Source organism: Eulemur rufifrons, chromosome 8 (assembly GCF_041146395.1).
Source record: "Eulemur rufifrons isolate Redbay chromosome 8, OSU_ERuf_1, whole genome shotgun sequence".
In the NCBI taxonomy this organism is placed as follows: Eukaryota; Metazoa; Chordata; class Mammalia; order Primates; family Lemuridae; genus Eulemur; species Eulemur rufifrons.
The window spans coordinates 122,076,737-122,100,023 of record NC_090990.1 but is presented as its reverse complement, the minus strand read 5'-3'; the positions used below and the strand labels follow the sequence as shown (position 1 = coordinate 122,100,023).

At 42.0% G+C, this 23,287-nt stretch overlaps 1 protein-coding gene across 1 annotated transcript in view; it reads right to left on the bottom strand.

Moving 5' to 3' along the window:
- Positions 1–20,789, bottom strand: part of ADCY10 (adenylate cyclase 10) — a 72,349-nt gene extending 51,560 nt beyond the window's left edge. The window contains exons 1-8 of the mRNA XM_069480897.1: positions 20,720–20,789; positions 12,273–12,478; positions 11,463–11,567; positions 10,228–10,266; positions 9,572–9,715; positions 7,662–7,867; positions 5,754–5,850; positions 2,314–2,402 (exon numbers count right to left, since the gene is read on the bottom strand). Of these exons, the coding sequence (XP_069336998.1) occupies positions 2,314–2,402; positions 5,754–5,850; positions 7,662–7,867; positions 9,572–9,715; positions 10,228–10,266; positions 11,463–11,567; positions 12,273–12,420 (828 nt within the window). The 5' untranslated portion in view covers positions 12,421–12,478; positions 20,720–20,789. The remainder of the gene's footprint in view (positions 1–2,313; positions 2,403–5,753; positions 5,851–7,661; positions 7,868–9,571; positions 9,716–10,227; positions 10,267–11,462; positions 11,568–12,272; positions 12,479–20,719) is intronic.
- Between the last annotated feature and the right edge of the window lie 2,498 nt (positions 20,790–23,287).

Below are 23,287 nucleotides of genomic sequence, written 5' to 3'. Positions count from 1 at the left end.
GCCATTGCAGTAACAGAAAGACCCACTGTTCCTTTTGGCTCTCCTATTTTTGCAGTTTAGGGATAAGAATAGCATGCTATGTAATTTAACCCTATATTTTCATCACCGGTTGCCTTCTGGAATATTTTCACATTCCATCCTACTCTATCTTCAAATGAAATAAAAATCAGCATTATCATCCCCATTTTACTGATTAGATAACTGAAGCATGGAGATGCAAAACAACCTTCCCAAGGTCACGTGAGGAGACCAGCAAACTAGAACCCCAATCTCCAGACTCCTAGTCCAGCATTGCAGCTACCACGCATGTCTGCCTCTCCGGGGTGGTGTATTTCACGTAGCTCCCCTCTTCCCTCCAATCCCACCTACCGTAGGCATGGGGGAAGGAGAGGAGAGTGTTCCCAAATTATCCCTGCCAACCAGCATTGCTGAATTTTGTTAAATTAAGTGCATAGCAAACCAGAAGGGGAAAATCATTGCACTTTCTACCCTAAACAGCACAGAAGTGCCAGAGTCTCTATTGACAATGTGAAACACACCTTCTAGATGAAAGAGGGAATTGGTATAGGGAATAAGCACCCATGCTTCCTAATTGCCTAGGATGGTCCTGGATTCATGCAATTTTATTCTTTTCATAAAAGGTGATTTAATAATTTCTTTTTTTTTTTTTTTTTTTGAGACAGAGTCTCGCTTTGTTGCCCAGGCTAGAGTGAGTGCCGTGGCGTCAGTCTAGCTCACAGCAACCTCAAACTCCTGGGCTTAAGCGATCCTACTGCCTCAGCCTCCCGAGTAGCTGGGACTACAGGCATGCGCCACCATGCTCGGCTAATTTTTTGTATTATATATATTTTAGTTGTCCATATAATTTCTTTCTATTTTTAGTAGAGACGGGGTCTCGCTCTTGCTCAGGCTGGTCTCGAACTCCTGACCTCGAGCGATCCACCCGCCTCGGCCTCCCAGAGTGCTAGGATTACAGGCGTGAGCCACCGCGCCCGGCCTAATTTCTAACCAACCCATGTAATAATTTTCTTTGATTTTTCAAATACATTTATTGAGACATAATTTAAAAATTAAATTATTCTGTCAGACCACGTCTTCTGAGTTTGGGCTTGGAAAAGAGGACCACAGTATCTTTAAGTACCTCTATCCTTTAGGTGCAGGGGCAGGCCTTGGTAAAACAGTGACAAGTCTGTTGCCTCCTTTCAGCCCCCTTAGCTATACCTGTTTCCTGGGTGTTTGTTATTGCTACCCGCAACTTTCCCCGCAACTCACAGAGTCCATTTATAGCCCATTAATGTAGATCTTGCTCTCAGCTGGTTGCAGCTGGAGAAGTGTAATGTGTTATATTTATTGGGGGTAGGGGGGGGAGTGGGGAGTGACTTTCTTGAGCTTCAAAAACCTTGAAGAGTCGAACAGCTGCAGGCACTAGAGGTAATGTTTTTATACGGGGTCGAAGGTGGGAGGGTACATCCTGATACCTCTTCCACCCGCACTCTGAAGAAAGTTGTCCAGTGGTCAGGCTTACAAAGATTTCCTCCAGGACACAACTGTACTTGGACGGGTTGAAGCATTAAAACAGGCAAATGTTAGGAGAGTGGATGGCCTACACAAAAATTGTAGGATTCAGACAGACCAAGATTCAAATCTTAGCTATATACATTTTACTTTACAACCTCAGGAAAGTTCCTCCTAACCTTCTGGGTCTCAGTTTTCTCATATATAAAATGGGGATAAAAATATCTACCAGGGACTGTGAAGAATAAATACATGAAATAGCAGAGAGACTGGCATATGGTGAGTGCTAAGAGACGGTTACAATTCAAAGGAATTAATACATTTGAGAGAACCCAGATGTAAGAGAATAAAAAAAGAAATCTTTGGGTGGGGGGTAGAGGTAGTTCAGAGCATTCTAATTACCTGTATTGTTAAATCTCGAAACTTAAGATCTAAGGCAAGTGACTTAGAAAAAGGGTGTACCAATGTTCATCCAGTTGATATCTTTCTGCTATGTGGCATATAGAAAGGGTGACCATATGTTCTTATATGTTTGCAACAGCTCCTGTTTGCCCAGTTATTTAAGGCAACACAGTCCTAGTTTATGCCTGTTGTCACAGTGACATTATGAATAATGCCCCTTTTAACTCTTAAGAGTATCCTAATTTGAACAATAAATTTTGCAGTCACCTACACATAGAGAATATCTTTTTATTTATTTAAAGGGAACATTTTACTAGCTGCTGAGTTTTTAAAATCTCTGCAGCTGTCCAAGATCCCTGACACCCCAAAATGCAAAAAACTCAATTATAAAAATACCTGCTTCAAAATGCTTTCCATCACATACTTTTGTAGGGACAATTCCAGAACAGGATCAGACGCCAGCATGCACGCACGCCTCAGGAGGTCTAGCAGGGCAGAAGGAGGGGACAGGCTCAGAGAGGGAGGCTGGGCTCTGCAGTGCTAGAGAGAGGTGCCTCCCGGTCCCTTGGGCTGTGGTCCTGTCCTTGAAGTTCAGTCAGGAGGCTCTGGGACACCTACTGGCCAAAAAGAGCTCAAGGGAAATCCGAAGAGGTTGTAGGTTTCCCAAAATTCAATTGCATGTGGCTCAAAACTCTGTTCTATTTGGGACATCATGCTTTGGGACTTGGGGAGATTTTCACCTCTGGGTTTGATCTAAAACTATTGGCACAGGGGATGGGAATGGACAAATGAAGGGGTGACGATAGAGGAGAATGGTGACAGAGGGGAGGATAGAGTTGAAAGAGCAGCAGGAGTTAGGTTCAGGAGCCTGGCTTCTGATCTCAGGCTTGATACCAACTCACTGTGTGACCCTGGACAAGTCACTTCAGGGCCCTGCTGTCTCCTGTTTCCTCACCGAGGGCAAAAACCAGGTGGGCTTCATTATCTCTGCGGTCCCCTTTACTATCAATATAATGGTTGATAGTTCCGTGCTCTAGAATGGCCTGAGAAGATATGGTAGGAAGGAGCTTGAAGAAATTTTTTTAAAAAGGGGAGAGAGAAATGAGAGCTGTTCAGCAGGGAATAGAATGATAATGTGAACAAAAGGAGATGAAAAATAAAAACAGAATCTAAGAGAGACAGAAATTAAGAAACAAATTTAATTTTGAAAATGCTTACTGATCTCTTACTCTATTTCAAACACCATGCTGGCATGGTATGGGGGGAAAAAGAGTAAGTGAGGAACTTGGCCTTTTCCCTTGAGGCACTGACTGTCTCACTGGACATTCAAATATAACGTGTAAGGAAAAGCTAAATAGAAAAATGAAAGTCGCTAGACCAAACAAGCTAGTAGAGGATAGCAACTTAGCAAGACTCAGAGGAAGCAGTGATCAATGTGAGCTGGTTTAATCAGCAAAGCCTGAAGTAAATTCTTACAGGAGAAGTAAGAATTTAACTGGATCCTGACTGACTTACAGCATTTTACTGGAAGGATTGAGGGGGGCGTGCCTAGCAGAGCAAGCCGCGTAGATGAAAGCCAAGAACGAGCACAGTCTAGTGAAGGGCTGTGAAGACTAGCCTGGCTGGAGTCCGATGTGAGCACGGAAGGTTAGGAGGAAATGACATTGAACAGATGGAGGAAAGGAGCTCAGGGAGAAGGGAGTGTTTGCAAAGGCCTGGACCACGAGGGCACAGTGATCGTGGAGAGCTATGTGCCTGCTCTATAACAAAGAAGTCAGCTGGTCTTGGTTCCAGGTTCCGGGGAGTTAAACTTTTAAGTCCTTGGAATTTCCTGAGGAATAGGAGAGTCTTCGTTATTCATGGGGGGCCCTCCAGAGCCCCCCGAGTTTACAGCTAATGAGCTGAGTCAGGACAGTGGCTGGCCAGAATGACAACCATGTGACTAGCGGGTTGGGACTTTGAGCCGGGAGGGGAGAGGGCTGGAGACTGAGTTCAATCATGTGGCCAATGATTCAACTAATCGTGTCGATGTGATGAAACCCCAATAAAAACTCTGGACCCCCGAAGCTCCGGCGAGCTTCCCTGATTGGTGACAATACATCGATGCGCTAGGAGGGGGATGCTCCCTGAGGATGCCGAGACTTTTTGTGTTTGGGACCCTCACGGACCCCACTCTGTGTGTCTCTTTATTTGGCTGGTCCTGATTTGTATCCTTTCTAATAAAACCACAGCCCTTAGTGTAGCGCTTTGCTGACTTCCATGAGTCATTTCAGTAAATTATTGAGCTTCAGGGCACTGAGGAAATCCCCAAATTGGTAGGCCGTTGGTCAGAAGTTCAGGTGGCCTGGGGATTCCAGAGCTTGCAGCTGGTATCTGAAGTGAGGGAGTTTGTAGAGGACTCAGCCTCGGGCGTCCTGCACTAACTCCGGGTAGTTTGCATCCAGATTGCATTGCGGTATTGCAGCGCCCAAAGTAAGGCTTAAAGAAACCCTTTACAGAGGCACCGTTAAGCTCTTGGAGGTGGGATGGGCTAAAGCTCAAGAAAGGTCACTGGGCTTTCTCCTTTGTCTCACCTGGTGCTTCTGGGGCGCTTGGCCTCTCCTGACCAATGTCCCTGCAGCACCCCACTCCCCACCCCGTGCCGTTACCCATACAGCTTCCTGAAAGTACAATCTACTATTTGTAACCGTCAAAACATTCCAGACCTGTATGTAAGTGAAGGGGAAAAATGAGTCAGAGATGTTTCTGAGATTTCTAGTTTGGATGAAGAAGCAGTTTTTAGAGCAGGATAAACGGCTTAAAATGTAGATATGTTAATGTTGAGTACTCATTTGACATCCTTGGAGATGACCTATAGGCAATTTTTTTTTTTTTTATGAATTCAGGACAAAAGTCTGTCCTAGAATTCAGGACCAAGGACTGGGCTGAATTCAGGCAGTTGGGGCCAGGACGTGGGTGAGGCATGAAATTTGTGGGACCTTAAGGGTGAGTTCCTCCTTAAACTTTGTGCCCCAGGCTTCCCACTTGCCTCCCCCTAGTCATACGAAAGTTAAACACGAATGAGGGGCTTAGTAGAGAAGACTAGAAGGTCAAGGACAGATTCCCAAAGTCACCAACATTTAAGGAATGGGAAGGAAACTGAGCAAAGGACACTGAAAATAGGTGGTTTGAGGGGTGAAAGCGAAACCAGAAAAGAATACTCTTGAACCCAAAGAAAAAGGAGGAGGTGGCATGTCTGAAAAGAGAGTAATCTAAGGTCCACACCCAGGACGAGGCCTGAGAAGAGGTCACCTGGCGGGGCAGGTTGATGGTCACTGGTGGCCTTGACATAAACAGTATCAGCAGATGGAAGGGGACAGGGCAGAAGCTGGACGTCAGCGGGGCAAGACCAAGGAGCAGGTGCGCACAGAGTCGGAGGCGCTTGCAGTCGGTGCTTACTGGGTGAGTAAATGAACGAGCGGGTAGAAGAACAGGTACAAGTACATTCACAGAGATGCCTCTTCCAAGAAGTTTGTTGGTGGTGGTTAGGAGGGAGAAGTAGATTCCAAGAAGCTTTATTATTTTTCTTTCATCATGAGGGAGACTTACTTACACATGTTTGGCAGGCAAGGGAAAGCGGTCAGTGCCTAGGGACCGATGGGGGGGCATGAGCAGGGTCATACTTAGAGTCGCTGTTCTGGGGAATGGGAAGCAGGTCCCCTTCGAGTGCTGGTAAGGACCGGGAGCTGTGCTGAGGGGTCCAGCCCCTCTTAACGGAGTTGTTGGCATTGGTTTACGATCCTACTGACTGCTGGGCGGGGGGGAGGCAAAGGCTCTTGTCCATGAAAGGTACTTACTTTTGTTGTCATCAGAAGGATAACAGCTCATGAAACCCATACACCTGGTGAAAAATTCTTCGAAGTTAAAAGTGGGAGGTGTTTTTAAGAAGGTAACCTAAATAAAATAAAACGAGAAGTTTTTGGTTTTCCTGAGGGTTTGTCTAGTCCTTTGAGTGTAATTTCTCAGCGGAAAGTCAGGCCGTTTGCTTTTGAATGTCTAGAAAATGGTAAACGGTGGTTAGCATACTTAAACACTAAAGATCTTCAACTGGGAAAATTGAAAATTTTAAAAGTCTTTCCAATTACAGTATGTGTCCATATTTCAATATTTACTATATATACACAGAGGGCCATTCTAAGGGGACTAACCTTTATACTTTTCTACCCTCAGAACTTTTTTCTGTTTTTTTTCCCTTCATAATATTTTAATTCAAATAAAACCTGGTTAAACTGTACACTATTTATTTTTTATAAAGGTTAAAGGACAAAGGGGGCTGATGTCCAAAGAGGTATAAAGGACATCACCAGAGATAAGACGAATCAAGATCATGAACCCCATGATATGAGACACTGAGAATGGCACGAACGACCTCATTTCTTTCTTTTTGGTTTTTTTTTTTTTTTTTTTTTTAGAGACAAAGTCTCACTCTCACTCAGGCTGGAGTACAGTGGCATGATCATAGCTCACTGCAGCTTCGAACTCCTGGGCTCAAGCGATCCTCTTGCCTCAGCCTCCCGAGTAGTTGGGATTACAGGTGTGAGCCACCACACCAAGCACAGCCTCATCTCTGTGGTATTCTTGCCAAAACAAAAGTGCCTAAACTTCATCCAATAATGAGAAAGCATCAGGCAAAACCAAGTGGAGAGACATTTGACAAAATAACTGATCGATATTTCTCTTAAGTGTCAAGGTCATAAAAGACACGGAAAGACGGAAGAACTGTTACAGACTGCAGGAGACTAAATAAAAATAACAACAAAATGCAATGTAATATCATGTATAGAACTGGAACATTCCACGAAGGACATGAGTGGAAAAACTGGTGAAATTCAAATAAGAGCTTTAATTAATGAACAGTATGGTACCAATGTCAATTTCCTGGTTTTGACTATTACACTGGTTATGTAAGATGTTAACATGAAGGGAAGCTAGGGGAGAGATATATGGAAACTCTGTATTATTTTAACAACTTTTCTGTCAGTCTAAAATGAATTCAGATGGGGAGTGGGGTACTGCCATGGGCCAGCTAGGCTATGCCTGGTTTAGGTGGCGAGGGTTGTAGACTCAGGCATGGGGGGCCTGCCTCCTCTCTTCGCCAGCACCCCCACGGGTCCTCGTTCTTGTCTTTCCTTCTGCCGTGTAGGCTATGTCTTTGGCTTATCCAGCGTCACAGCTCTCCTCGCCTTTCACACCCTCCAAGCACAGTTTCTCTAATTGGCCATATACCAGGGACAGTCCTGCTTGTAGTCAACCTTCAACTTACGCACAGTGTTTTCCGTGAGGTAGAGGCATGGGAAAGCCTCTCTTCCCTCACTGGACTTTGCTGAATTGCTCACCTCCAACTCTTCCCTCAGTGATCCCTTGCCCTGAGTTAGGAGGGTGTTGGGTAGAGAAAGTGAGGGCCAATGGCAGCCCTCTAAACTACTCCCCGCTGCTCCTGGGGGAGCCACCAGACCCTTCCTTTTCCTTAAGCAAGGTCACTAGCCTCCCGGAAAGCCTCAATACCCAAATGCCACATCCTAAGTTACCCTCAGGGAAGCCTGATCATTTCCTGCTTGAGAGCACCAGCCTTGGCTCCTCCCAGAAGAGTCGTCCTGGACTAACCCAGACTGACCCCTCCCCAGTCTCCAGCCCAGGAGCTCCATGGCAGGGAGCCTCTGGCACAGACTGGCAGAACTTTCTGCAAACGGCAGCATCACACCTACCTTAACTGCCCTCTGATCTGGAATCCTCTCGATTTCAATCATGCTCCGGTCACAGAGCTGCCAGCAGTTGGGTGACAAGATGACATCGTTCATGTGTGCCATGTTCTGTGCACGGCGCACATCTTCCACCGCCTGACCCATCACCAGAAAGTAGCTGCGTGTTTCATCTCCAAAGACCAACATGCTGATGTGGCCGGCAGCCAGTCCTGGCAAGAAGGCAAGCAACAGGTTTGCACAAGAATTCTGCGGTATTTCCCAGCAGCATGGGTTCTTGGAGAAAGCAGAATCTTGGTGGGACCATACTACTTCAGAGCAAAATCTCATTTCTCAAATTTTCCATAAGAATCAGAGAATGCCTCTTCCAGGCCCAGGCCTTCTGAAACTCCCCTTCTCCTAAAGTTAGAAAGTTCAGTCACTAATTTTTGCCTTTCTGGGATATTTATCTCCCTAGATGATCCTATCAGTCCCAAAATTATTTTTACCTTTTCTTCAATTATTTATACTTAAGGGTAACAGAGGAGAACTTTAATAATTCCTATTTTGGGAGAATTTGCATTTTATCAAAGATTGAGGCTCTAACTAAAAATAATACCTTAGGGTTGAATGTTGGACCACAGCCAGAGAGGATGGGAGAAAAGAAATAGGCATTCGACAGTCATGTGTCCCATCCCAACAACGGTTCTTTCAAGTTGGGAGATGAAGGTTTTGGCACCTGAGCAATATTATGACAGGTATACAAAATATATGTATAAATGAACTACGTGTGATACACATTTCTTTTAAACAGCTGTAATATGATCAAGGATTTTTTTATTTTTGCTCTCTGCTGTGCTGATCTGCCAAGGCTGATTTCCCCTGATACTATGTATGGTTAGGTTTCCGTCTCAAACACACTGATGCTTAGACCCACCGAAGGAAAGGGTGCTGGAACCCAGCTCTCTAACGGCCAGTTGGCACGCACCTGAGGGACTTGGCATCTGTCATTCTCAGGAAGGAGACTGCATCAGACTCCCTGAGTGGTAAGTTGGAAAAAATATTCAGTATTATAAGGACTCTGATTTTTTTTCAAAAAAATATGAACTTACTTGGAAATTTTGAATAACATCAAAATGTGGAATAGAGTAAAGAAGATTGAGAGACAGTTAATTGCATAACCCCGACGATCCCATCAGCTCTGACACTGGAGAGTTCTAAGTCTTACAGAGTTTAGCTGGGCAGAAGCTAACAGCAACAGCACCAACCATAACTCTAGCTGTTGCTCATCATTCGTGCGTCTCAGAGTCACATTCCTCCTCTAGGAAATGGAAACAATGATGCCGGTAGCTCAGGACTGTGGTGAGGCAAAATGGCATAATGTGCGTGACGTCTGCACTGCCATATGGAAATGCACGTGACTGTGACTATGTTATATTAATATGTATGACCTTAAGAAGCCCTGTATACAGCTGGAGCTGTGTTGCAGGCTGACCTGTTAAGCCTTTCTTGCATATCATTCTTGTGAAATGGGGGATGAACCTTCTCATGCCATTGCTGAATCTATGAATCTGTGTAATGACCAGCTAGCTACTCTCCATTTTATTATACTGCACAGTCTTGACAAGCAGCAAGATATAATCATAATAACAGCAATAGTAGTAATAAAGACTATTTTGTTTAATGATTACTAGGTGCCAGTATACTAACTGACTTTGTATAATAGCCTATTAGGTAGATATTATGATTAGCCCCAATTCTCTTAACTGGTAAGTGAGGGAGCCGAAATGCACATGCTGGTCAGCCTGATTCCAAAGTTCCAGGCATGATGGGGTTGAACCACCAAGTTCTACTGTTTTCCCTTTGGGAGAGAGATGCCCCAGGAGTCGAGACCCATATCTGAACTGCTGTAGCATCTGTCCTTCTCGCACACTTACCTATTTTGACTTGGACATCTAGGTCTTCTTCAGATTCCTGGGTCTCAAATAGTCCATGGATCTCCAGGCTACATTTAATTACCACCGTGATGATGTTTCTCAGGTGCTTTCGGTCTACCTTCCACAGGGCTAGCAGTGCGTCACCTTTAAGAGAGAGACATACTGGGGACCTTTGACCTTCCCTGGGGATCAGTCTTTTTTTTTTTGAGATAGGATCTCACTCTGTCACCTGGGCTAGAGTGCAGTGGTGTGATCATAGCTCACTGCAAACCTCAAACTCCTGGGCTCAAGCGATCCTCCTGCCTCAGTCTCCCGAGTAGCTGGGACTACAGATGTGAGCCACCATGCCTGGCTGATTTTTTTTTTTTTTCTATTTTTTTGTAGAGATGGTGTCTCACTGTGTTGCTCAGGCTGGTCTTGAACTCCTGGCCTCAAGTGATCCTCCTGCCTCAGCCTCTGAAAGTGCTAGGATTACAGGTGTGAGCCACCATGCCTGGCTGGGATCAGTCTGTTTTGTATGAGATCTGTACTGAAACTTACTCGACAAGCATTCCTCAACCCACCTCCTGGACACTACTTTCTCTGAGATGCCTCCTCTGAGCATCGGCATCTCAACACTCCTGTCTCACCCCTCCCTTCTTAGTTTGCCTCCATACCTGCAAATTTTAGGATGTCTCCTCCATAAATCAACACTTCTGGGGGGAAAAATAAATAAATTAATTAAATCAAACCCTGATTCCTTAAAGCCAGTAAAAAGAATTCATTCTTCATTAGTAGAATCGAAAATGGGTCAAGAGAACAGCAATTCAGAAAATAGGCTTATACTAAAGATGTTATCTCAGACAAATCGCTTAACCCACTTGGGTCTGTTTCCTCAATTGTGAAATGAGTATGCTGAACCCAATTCTGTCTTTGCTCCATATCTGTGAATGGGGAAAGACAGGAAAGAGGATGGCGAGGTTTCAGAGGACACCTGAGGACAGCTGCCTTCCTCTCACAATAATGGAATGCTTTTTATTGATTTATTGATCAATATATGTTACAGGTTGGGATGTGGCACCGGTGGGTAGATGAGTGACAGGATTACACAAGAAAGGGGAGTTAGGAAATGGGGAAATCACCACCATGGTCAACTTGAGTTTTGTTTGTTACCAACTTGCATTTTGTTTATTTAGACTTTATGGTATAAATGGACGTTTTTTCTCTTAGTGGTGTGTCATCACAAATTTGTTGAGCACCTGTTGTTTTAAGCAGGATGCAAAAAGGAATTAGACACAGTTTCTGCTTTTACGGAGCATTAAATTTTATCTAGTGGGTCACATTAAGATATTATGAGGGAACTTAGAGCGTACTAAAACACGAAGGCCTGGAGTTTACCTTGACAGAGTAAAATCTTTCCTTCCTGAATAATAGTTCAAATTAACAATGCACACAAGGTGGCAGTCAGAGGTTGAAAAGGGGACTAAACTTCAGACAGCTGTCAGTGCTTCAGTGTCCATCGTTAGGAGACAAATTGATAAATTAGTTATAGATCACTCTTTTCTATTTATAGAATCTCTGACTATGTTTGGGTTATACTGATGCTAGCTTTTTAAAACATTTGAATATATTGAATATAATAAAAGTATTACTACTACAGTTCTTTTAAAATCAGTTTGTAATGCAGCCCTTTAACCCAAAACATCCTTTCTCTCAAATAGTCTCTATTGGTGAGGCCTCATTATATTTCTTCAGTTGTACTATATCATATTTCAAAAAAGACTGGTTTCATACACGCTTCTTGGGGAAAATGAAGAGTGCTAAGCAATTCTACTCTATCAGGTTATAGCCAACTACAGAAAAAGCAATGCATTGAAATACTCTTGAGCCAGGAACCTCTGGGAAGACTTACTCTCCACAATTGCACTTAGGTAGTAGTTGAGGATCTCCACCAATTGCTCAGCCCCGCGATCCATGTACATGGCTGTGCTGAACTTCTCAGTCATCGCGGTAAAACCTGTAAAAAATGTGCAGCTGGTTTTCTTGGCTGCTTGGGGGAACCAACCAGAGCCGGAAGAGGGCTGTGCTGGAAAGCAGTGGGCCTTGGCTTCTAGGAACTGGCAAAGTTTCTTCTTAAGGATCTCTGTGGCTAATCAAGTGTTAGACATGTAGCCTCCTCTATGTTCATTATTTTAGAGGTCAGGGAAAGGCTCCAGATGTCCTTTCTTCCAAATTCTCAACGGTCCAGCCATGAGTGCAATTCCTTTAACTAGGAATAGAACTTTCATTCCATGGTGATGAACATAGACAAATTTTAAATACTTCTGAAGAGGTGGCAAGTTTACCATTAGGATGTAGACATCATCTAGGGAGATCATTTTCTGAGGTCAATTTTGATGGGGATGGGTGAGGGGCTTGGGACTTGGGAGGATGCGTCAGTGAAGTTGGGGCAGGGACACCGGAACCTGAAGTTCCAGGCCTAGGACTTGGGCGTCCTAAAGATACGCCCATGAGTGGAAGTGCAGGGTAAGAAAAGATGAGAGCGAGCCAGGGCCAGAGGTCATCCCCTCCCTCTTGTGCTCTCAGTGGAGAACATCTGTTGCAACAGCCCAGGGGCTGGAAAACAGCCTCCCCCCACTCTGCAATCAGGCTGAGCTCTGCGTGTACATTCCGAGGTGAACCTGTTGCTCAGCCCATTAAACAAACATTCCTTTGCACTTGCCTGAAATATCGACAAACATCAGGACTCCATCAAAATAATCTACAGAGGGTAGCTCTGGAGGGATATTTCCATAGACGATGAGGTCTGGTAAATGAGCTGCTATTTTGATGATGGCCCGGTCCTGTAATTCTTCTTTTTGAGCGTCCATGTTCAAGGCTAGTGTTCAGTATTTTATGGTGACAGGAAGCAGTCCCCAAATAGGTCTTCTAGAAAGAAAAGTTGGGAATAGATGACATCTGACTTGTTCATTCATTCACTTTCCTATTTCTTTTTCTCCCGTTGCTTTGTTCTAATGTACGGACTGCTTATTTAAATGATTGAATGGTGATGCCAGGGTTGTGGGGTCATGCTCCAAAAGGGTCAATTTCCTATACAGAGGAAAAGCTCTCCATCCCTGAATAGCTGTTACCTAAACAAGCACCGTCACAAAGGGGCTGAAATGAAAGAGGGTGGCTGAATGGGCCCACCCATGTTCTGGAAGGGGTAAGCCTCACAGTGCAAGGCCTGGGGCTGGGGTCCCCTAGCACTACACGCTTAGGCCAGACTCCTTTTTCTTCTAGCCTCATGTTTCCTTTTCTCCTCCCCCTTCCATTTGGTCTCTTATCTTTTCTCCCTACATTTGTTTTCGTTATTTTATTTTATTTTTTATTTCAGCATATTATGGGGGTACAAAAGTTTAGGTTATGTATATTGCCCTTCCACCCTCCCCCCCAAAATCAGAGCTTCAAGTGTGTCCATCCCCTAGACGGTGCGCATGGCACTCATTATGTATGTATACACCCATCCCCTCCCCTCCCCCACACCTGCCGGACACCCGATCAATGTTATTCCTAAATGTGCTCTTAGGTGATGATCAGTGAAACCAATTTGATGGTGAGTACATGTGGTGCTTATTTTTCCATTCTTGGGATACTTCACTTAGTAGAATGGGTTCTAGCTCTATCCAGGAAAATACAAGAGGTGCTAGATCACCATTGTTTCTTATAGCTGAGTAGTATTCCATGGTATACATATACCACATTTTATTAATCCACTCAGCTACATTTTGAAAATTAAAAAACAAAGAACAACGTATTGGGAGGCTGAGGCAGGAGGATGGCTTGAGCCCAGGAGTTGGAGGTTGCAGTGAGCTATGACGACACCACTGCACTCTAGCCTGGGCAACAGAGTGAGACCACCTCTCAAAAAAAAAAATGTGTAGTGAGTTTATGTGTGCGAATATTTATATGAAGGTGAGTAGAGTATTATATATAGACAAGAGATTAAGTCTATAAAGTTATAACATTAAGTACAGGGAGGGAAAGAGTTCAAAAGGGTGTGTGCGTGTGTGACAGCTGGAAAGCTGGACAGCCTTCAACTGTAAGTAGAAGGAAATGTTGAAATTTCAATTTGCTTCCCAGTTAGTTCACAGAAAACTAGGATTTCTTAAGGCCTTCCTGTAGCTGCTGGGGCAGAGTAAATGCTCATGCCCACATGTTGTAAAAATCATGCTCTACCAGCCTGAATCGTAATAGCATCCCCAACTTTTTCAGTGCCATCCAAGTTTCTGGAATCGGTGATAAAGAAAATAAGAGATTTTTTTTTTTTTTAAAGGAACTGTTGGCTGGGTGTGGTGACTCACGCCTGTAATCCTAGCACTCTGGGAGGCCAACGCGGGAGTATTGCTTGAGGTCAGGAGTTCTAGATCAGCCTGAGCAAGAGTGAGATCCCCGTCTCTACTAAAAATAGAAAAAAATGAGCTGGACAATTAAAAAAATAGAAAAAATTAGCCAGGCGTGGTGGTGTGCATCTGTAGTCCCAGCTACTTGGGAGGCTGAGGCAGTAGGATTGCTTGAGCCCAGGAGTTTGAGGTTGCTGTGTGTGAGCTAGGCTGGCGCCACGGCACTCTAGCCCGGGCAACAGAATGAGACCCTGTCTCAAAAAAAATAAATAAATACATAAAAGGAATTGTTATTGTTGGTTTATTGTTAGCAATTTCAACCAAACATTGGTCATATTTGGATACATAAATGTATTAGAAGAAAAAAGTGAGATAATCACATATATTCCTTAGACTTAAGGAAAGAATTTAAAAAAATGTCAGGGAAAACAGTAGTATATTTAACAAACTTTAAAATGTATAGAAACTTCTAAAAGTGAGTATCAAATATTAGATATTGGATAACCTTTAAAAGGAAAAGCCCTGGTAAATTCAAATATTAAGAAGTGAACAAAAGATAGAAGAAACATATAAGATTTAAAAAAAAGGGTAGCATTAAAAACATAATAAAGACCATAGCATGTACTAGAAAATAAGTAAAGCAAATAAATAATTTTGGATGGTGAATTTGATAAGTGCTATATGAACTTTTAAGAAGAGTGTGAGAAAACTGAATACCCAGAATGAGCTGAGACTTAGGGAAAATGCCAAAGTTAAAAAAACCCAGAGGGATTTTAAGCTTTATAGAAAGCAGAAATAGAAAGAGAAAGAGAAATAAGGACAAAGCTTAAATATGGTCTACCACACAACTCTTCTTTTGTTTCTGTCTTCTCTACCATAGAAAATTGAAAAGTATAAAAATATTGCTAAGAAAGAATTGAAATTTAAGAAAGTAGTGATAAAGCACTCACCCGGTCATTTTAAATAAATTCAAGTAGCCATCCCCAATTTACATCCTCAAATACTTAAGGAACCTACAGATGTAATGTCAGTAATATCAAAAAATAATGGAGAACGACAGATGGTGTAGAAACTGCAGAGGGGCACATTCTCTTCTGAATTTCAAAAAGGTAAGTCTACATGTGGATTCCAGAAAACACAGACTGATATATATGACGTATGAGTCAAAATAATCTAGTTGATGCTTCATTGACAAATGGCCCCCAAATCTCAATGGTTTGAAATAATAAAGGCTATTGCTCATACTACATGTCTGTTGTGGGTTGCCTTGGGCTCTCCTCTGTTGTTGCCTTCGCTTTGGGACCCACATGGGGACATTGTGGTTGCCAAGGCAGGGGGAAAGACGATGCAGTAGGGAATACTCATTCTCTTCTCAAAAGTGACGTATTTCATTTCTACTCATGACATTGACCAAAGCAAGTTACATAGACCTACCTAACTTCAAGTAGGCAGGCAAGTGCAATCCTACCGTGTATGCATGAGGAGAGAGAGAGAGTTGGAGTATTTGTGAGCAGCTTCAATGGTTATTTAGATCGGCAAGAGGTGATTAAAAGGAGTCAAATGAATTCACAGCTAACCTTCTTTCCTTTCTTAAAAAAGGGTTATTGAGCTTTTAAATCAAGACAATCCTATAGACAAAGTATATCTTGACTTTAACGAGGCATTTCACCAAATTTCTCATATCCTTGTGTGTAATAGGAATGATGAAAATATAGTTAGGTGGTTAACAATCATACCTAAAGGATATCTATATCTATTAGTGTTCCAATGTCAACTCAGAGGGAAGTCTTCATAGGCATGCTAGAGAACTTTAATAAAGATATACTTGGAAGACAGCCATTAGGGAAAACAGTAGGATGGGCCTTAAAAAATTAAAAACATAACTACATATGATCCAACAATCTCAGTTGTGGGCATTTTTTTTTTTTTTTTTTTTTTTGAGACAGAGTCTCACTCTGTTGCCTGGGCTAGGGTGCGATAGCGTCAGCCTAGCTCACAGCAACCTCAAACTCCTGGGGTCAAGCAATCCTCCTGCCTCAGCCTCCCGAGTAGCTGGGACTACAGGCATGCGCCACCATGCCTGGCTAATTTTTTTTTATTATACATATATATTTTTAGCTGTCCAAATCATTTCTTTCTATTTTTAGTAGAGACAGGGTCTCACTCTTGCTCAGGCTGGCCTCGAACTCCTGACCTCAAGTGATCCTCCCGTCTCGGCCTCCCTAGTAGCTGGGACTACAGGCATGCGTCACCATGTCCGGCTAATTTTTTCTATATATATTTTTAGTTGTCCAGATAATTTCTTCCTATTTTTAGTAGAGATGGGGTCTTGCTCTTGCTCAGGCTGGTCTCGAACTCCTGACCTTGAGCGATCCTCCTGCCTCTGCCTCCCAGAGTGCTAGGATTACAGGTGTGAGCCACCGCGCCCGGCCGGGTATATTTAAAAGGAAATAAAATCAGTGTGTTAAAGAGATATCTACATTCCCATGTTCATTGCAGCACTATTCACAATAGCCAAGATATGAAATTAACCTAAGTGTCCATCAACAGATGAATAGTAAAAAAAAAAAAAATGTGATCTATATATTTATATACCATGGAATATTATTCAGCCTTAAAATAGAAGGAAATCTTGTCATTTGTGACAACATGGATGTACCTGGAGGACATTATGTTAAGTGAAATAAGACAGGCACAGAAAGACAAATACTACATGATCTCACTTATATGTAGACTCTAAAAAAGTCAAATTCACAGAAGCAGAGAGTAGAATGGTGGTTGGCAGGGGCTGGGGTGTGGTGGGAGGAATGGGAAGATATTGGTTAAAAGATACAAAGTTTCAGTTATACAGGATGAATAAGTTCTGGAGATCTACTGTACAGCATGATGATAGTTAATAATGTATTGTACACTTGACAATTGCTAAGAGAGTAGATCTTAAATGTTCACCACAAAAGAAGGATAAATATGTGAGATGATGGATATGTTAATTAGTTTGATTTAATTACTTCACAATGTATACATATATCAAAACATCACATTATACACCATAAGTATGTACAATTTTTATTTGTCAATTTTACTTTAATAAAATTGGAGGAAAATAAGTAAAGTTAACAAAATATAATTGGAGGAAAAGCTAATGAATGATAGAATCAGGATCTTAAAATATCTTAATCAACTGAAATAACAATGAAATTTCAGAAAAATAAGTGCAAAATGCTGTTTTTAGAGTTTTTAACAAAATCAAATGCATAAGCACATGATGTAAAAAACTAGATTTGCTACAAATTAATGCTATCTTTTAAAACACTTTATTGAAACATAACACACATGCAGAAAAATGCACAAATTATCAGTGTATAGCTTGAATTACTATAAAGTAAACAAACCCATGTAATACCCGTTCATATCAAGGAAACATTACCAGCAGTCCAGAAGTCCTTCTCAAGCCATCTCCCAGTCACTCCCCTCTTTTCTTTTCTCCCCGAAGGTAACCTGATTTTTCACACTGTAAATCACCTTTAACAGTTTTTAAACTTTATATAAATGGAATCATACTGTATCTTTTGTGTTTGTGATATTCATCCATGTTGTGCCTATATCAATAATTGTTCACATTCAATGCTGTATAGTATTCCATCACGTGATTATACCAGTAAGTATTTGTCCCCTCTATTACTGACCATGGATATGGTTGTTTCTCTCTTTAGACAATTAGGATTAATAACTGCTAAGAAAATTCTTGTGCATGTGTTTTTGTGAACATATCTATGCGCTTTGGGTATATACCTAGGAGTGAAATTAATGTGTCATAGGATATACATGTATTAAACTTTCGTAGATCTTGCCAAACAGCTTTCCGAAGTGGTAGTACCAATTTACATTCTCACAAGCAAGGTGTAAGAGTTCAGTTGCTGTTTTTCCCACTCAGCAGTTAGTATTGTCAGTCTTTTCAAGTTTTAGTCATCTTGGGAGGTAAGTGGTGGTATCTGTAGTTTTGTGTTTCCCTGGTGGTACTAATGAGATAAAGCACCTTTTCATATGCTAATAGGCCATTTTGATGCAATGCATTTTTTTTGACAACACTTGAATAAACCCACATGCAATGCAGTTTTAAGGTACCTAAGGTTCATATCTGATCCAGAGGATTGGATTTAGTCTGCCCACTTTATTTGAAGTTCTGGCACATGAGGAATGATGGAAGAGATTGGAAATGTTAAGTCAGGAAATAATGACAATGGGTTAAAAACGGTAGTTGTGCTCAAATATTTGGACTGAAATGTGGGGTAAGTAGGAGACACAGGTCCCCATGCAAAGTCTAATGTGGGCCCCTGTAGTCAAGAAAAGAATGCCCCTGTTTTCTGATGTAGGAATTTGGTTTGGCTAAGCAAGAATAAAGTTCATGGGAGGTGTGCAGAGGGAAAGGAGAGTTGGTGTATTTTTCTTCACCGGAGAGAGCTAGTTATCAAAGAATAAATGACTTCAAACAGTATGCTTTTGTAGGCATGAATGCTCTGGAGAGGCTTCCATAGACGTGCTGAGCAGACACAGAACTGAGACAGGACAGAGCAGAACTCACCAGGTTGGAGGTCTGTTCTTCCCTCTCCTGCCCCTTGTAAGATTGCCAGATTGAGCAAATAAAAATATAGGGCACCCAGTTAAACTTGGATTTTAAATAAAGAATGAATATATTTTAGTATACATATATTCCACATATTGCATTTTATCTAGCAACCCCATTTTATCTAGCAAACAGCCTCTTCAATCTTGGCAATACTACACCCTCCTCACATGAATGGTATAGACTGTTTGCTAAAGTTTCAGCACTGTATGGAAGATGGGTTAGATTTATACTTTGTTGCTCCAGAGGACCAACTAGGATCAACAACTGGCAATCACTCAGACGGAAATATAAACACTGTAAGAATAAACATTCAAATTGGGCTGTTTTAGGAAGTACTGGATAGCTACCTATCTGCCTGTGAGGTTAGAGCTGATTTTTTTTTTTTTTTTTTTCCCAGAGACAAGAGTCTCGCTCTGTTGCCCTGGATAGAGTACAGTGGCATCATCATAGCTCACAGCAACCTCTAACTCCTGGGCTCAAGTGATCCTTCTGCCTCAGCCTCCCGAGTAGCTGGGACTACAGTGTGTGCCACCATGCCTGGCTAATTTTTCTATTTTTTTGTAGAGATGGGGTCTCGCTCTTGCTCAGGCTGGTCTTGAACTCCAGAGCTGATTCTTTTATTTAGTGGGAAGATGAATTAGATGATTGCTAAGATTCCGTTGTTTTAAGGAAGATAATTAGAGGACTTGGACAGATTTTTCTAAGTTTATGATTACTAAGCAAGGAAAGTCGATGCATTTTGAGATTAAGATAACACATTTGGAAGTGAAGCTAAAGGAGGGAAGTTATCTGTTCATGGGTTTAAAAGGTAGAGACATCTAAAATCAACGCCCATTAAGAAGACAATAGAAAGTTTCTATTTTAGAAGACATAGTCGTCTGCTTTAAGTTCTGCAACATCAGAAACTGAGTAGTGTTTACCTTTCTATAGGCACATACCACATTATTAACACCTTTTTATGTGAAGCATTTTACATTGGTCGCCTCATTTAATCCTCAAAACAGCACTGGGAGGGAGGCCTGATCCCTATTTTGTACATATAAAAACCGAAGCTCAGAGATGCTAACTTGCCCTAGGTAACACAGCCGGAAAACCCAGGTCTGTGGGACTTGACGGTGCATGTTCTTTCTACCATACCATGCTATATCCCATCTGTGAACGCTGTATGACACTTTGGGGGATGTTCATAACCCAGAGAAAAGATGTGTCTCATTTTAGAGCACTGGCGGTGCATGTTGACAGTATCCTCAATTGTTTGGCCGATTCTATCACAGTCAAAGATAGAGTCTGAACAGAGTGGTCACTGAGGAAGCACGGAAGTACCTAGGAACGAGGATATCTGAGTGAAAGAGAAAGCAGGATTGAGGCCCCAAAGATAAACCGGAGAGTTTCCTGAATGAGGGAAGGAGTGAGTAGTTTCGCTCTGTTTAACCTCAGCAGCACCCAAAAGTGAAAATTAAAGAGAAACTACAGATCCATTATCCATTATTGTTTCTCTAAACATCTCTTCTAGAATTTTCTAATAGATTTCAGCTTAAATTCAACTTTTCATCAATATGGAAGGTCAGGTTTCATAAGAGTCCGAAGAAGATACTCTGAACTTAAAGGGATAGTGTTGCCTGTCACAAAATCTTGCCTGACCACTCTAGCCATGATACTTTTTCCTTCTGAGCTATTATGGCACTTAGTGTCTATAAATTGATGTGGCTTATTTTCCAGATACATATCCTTATCTTTATCTTTTGAACTGTTGATATTTTGTCTTCCTGGATTCGTAAACTTTAGAGACCATGTTCTACATGTCTTTGTTTTTGCCACTGCAGCTTCCTAGTGCCTCCTTGACGTCGCAGGCACTTGTTATTTGACGACTGATTAAAAGGGAGGCTATCATGTGAGAAATTGCAGAAAAGAGGCAAATAAAGAGGGTAAGCTAGAAAGGTAGAGCATCCAGGATAAATACGATGAGGTAACATTGAGCCTCCACGCTTCTAACCTCACTTAACAGGCTGACAGAAAGATACATACAAGCTTGAATTTGGACTCCTAGCCCAAGGCTTTCCCACTTTTCCTGTAAGCTCCAAGCTGTCTTCGTCCCAGACAGTTGCCCTCGTCTTTAGCTCGGCAACCATTCTTTCTACTCAGACTCCTACTTCCACATACCTCCTCTTCCTTCAGGACTGAAGAGAAGCCAGGGCCTAGATCTTTCAGGAGTGCAGAAAACCGGAAAGGGGCCTGGGTGACATTATTCTGCAGACGGCAGAAGTGCCATGTCTGTCTATAACTGACCCATAAAACGACAGTTTTGGCTAAAAGCCGTTTTCCAGGCCACACCCTCACCAGCAGCTCATTGTTCCACGGGCACTGACTATGCTTCTGATTGGTTGGCACTGCCCTCCCCTCCCCCACCAACCTCAGCGACCCACTGCTCATACAAGGGTGGGCTCCAGTTCTCCTGTCCTGACATGTTGGGGCGAGGGTCAGGGATACGACCCCAAAGTAGTTTACGCAACTCTTTCCTTGACCACGTGGAAGGTGGTTGAAATGAGACAACCACCAATCATTAGGTGATTATCCTACAACTGTCTCCAGTGTAAGCAAACACCTAACTTTAGTCCATAATGACTACAGTTTGTACCAGGACTATGAAATTAATCAGTTATAATGAATTCAGCACTCATCTTCAGAGATTTTTGTGAGGTAAATTTTTGTTTGAAGAATTACGTACCTGTCTTTTCTGACTGGTCAAGTGCGTACTTCTGACCTAATTTATCCCAAAGATAACCTGAAATCCAATGTGGCACTAGATTTGAGTTTTCTTCATCAAATGTGATACTGGGAAAATGTGTTTTAAGAGGGTAGAATATTTTCTAACAGCTTAAATCATGTTTTCTAGGTGATCTTATATATATCATAGCTACAGTGAACATTTAGAGGGGCACATATTTAAAATTTGAATTAAAAAAAATCTAATGAAAAAAGCAAGCAAATGTTCTTAAAGCCCCGCCCGATAATTAAATTTACTATGTTAGGGCCGGGCGCGGTGGCTCATGCCTGTAATCCTAGCACTCTGGGAGGCCGAGGCGGGTGGATCGCTCAAGGTCAGGAGTTCGAGACCAGCCTGAGCAGGAGTGATACCCCCGTCTCTACTAAAAATAGAAAGAAATTGTCTGGACAACTAAAAATATATATACAAAAAATTAGCTGGGCATGGTGGCGCATGCCTGTAATCCCAGCTACTCGGGAGGCTGAGGCAGGAGGATCGCTTGAGTCCAGGAGTTTGAGGTTGCTGTGAGCTAGGCTGACGCCACGGCACTCACTCTAGCCCGGGCAACAAGCGAGACTTTGTCTCAAAAAAAAAAAAAAAAAATTTACTATGTGCTTCAGAATGTTGTAAAACAGTTGTCTTGAGGAAAAAAAGTTCATTTATGTTATGTTTGTTGAGTGAATTTTCTAGTGTGAGTTGTGAAAACCAGTCTTATAATTAGAATCATACTTCATATAATTAAACAGTACATACAGGGAGAGAGCCTGTCTAAATAAACGCCAGCGTTTTCTGTTTCATTATATCAATAAACAAGCTCCAATAGAGACTTGTTTTATAGAGAGGAATCTGGGCTTTGGGGCCAATCCTTGTTAACATTCAACCTTTCACTATCATTTTAACAACTGAAAGAAAATCTGTTTACTATGGAGAAGCAGCAACACTGAGGTACCTTGGATCAATCAATGTTTCCTTGCTATGAATGCCAAGCCACAAAAAAGATTAAAGAATTTATCTCTTACTGAGCATTCTCCACACTGCCTCCCACTCCCCACCCCAAGCAGCTTGTTTTTTGCTGTAAATTGTGAAAGCCTTAGGAGTTCTAGTAATTAGTTCAGAAGGTGTGCAGATAGGTAAACACAGACTATACTTTGTGCAGCAAGATTAAAACTTCCTTAGCCTAAGAATTTTCTGGATCTACCTTCAATTAGTAAGCTTACCATTTTCTAAACTTTCTACATTTAACATTCACCATGGACCAGGCACTGTGTTAAAACATTGTTTCAATCTTTACAACAATCCTGTGAAGTAAGTACTATTATCATTTTACTCTTGAAAATATTAAAGCTCAGAGACAGAGGTTACCAAAGTCTCATAGTTAATATGTGACAGAGTTGAGCTGAAACCCAGGCTTTCCAGACCTGGCACTGAGAAAACTTACCTGAGGCCATCAGTAAGGACCTACCAGAAAACTGTGATGTGGAATTTAACTCAACTATACCAATCAAGAGATTTGTACCATCGTAGAAGGTATTTTTAGGGAGTTCAGTATCTACTACACATTGATAGTAAGGACTTCTAATATGTAAGTTCTTTACTAAGTTTTTGAGAGTGGTTGTGAAATTGATCAACAGACTATGTGTTCTAAGTGGCAATAAGAGTTTTTGACAGGATACATATGAGTCATTTAATTTTTAAGATGAAAAAATAGGATGGATTGAAAGGTTCTGGGCACAAAGGAAGCATGTGATGGCGGTTTGTCAATGAAACTTCTGAGAACCAAGAAAGGAGGACTGCCCGTGCATCTGTCTATTAATAAATGCTATGATGATTTTAACTGCCAAGTGGGGCTTAGGAGACCTCATATAGGAGAGAGCAGGTTTTAATGAAAAGTGAAATAGCACTTCAACAAATACCTTTTAATAAACTTTTTTGTGTTTATGACATCTTTCATAATGGATGTTTTT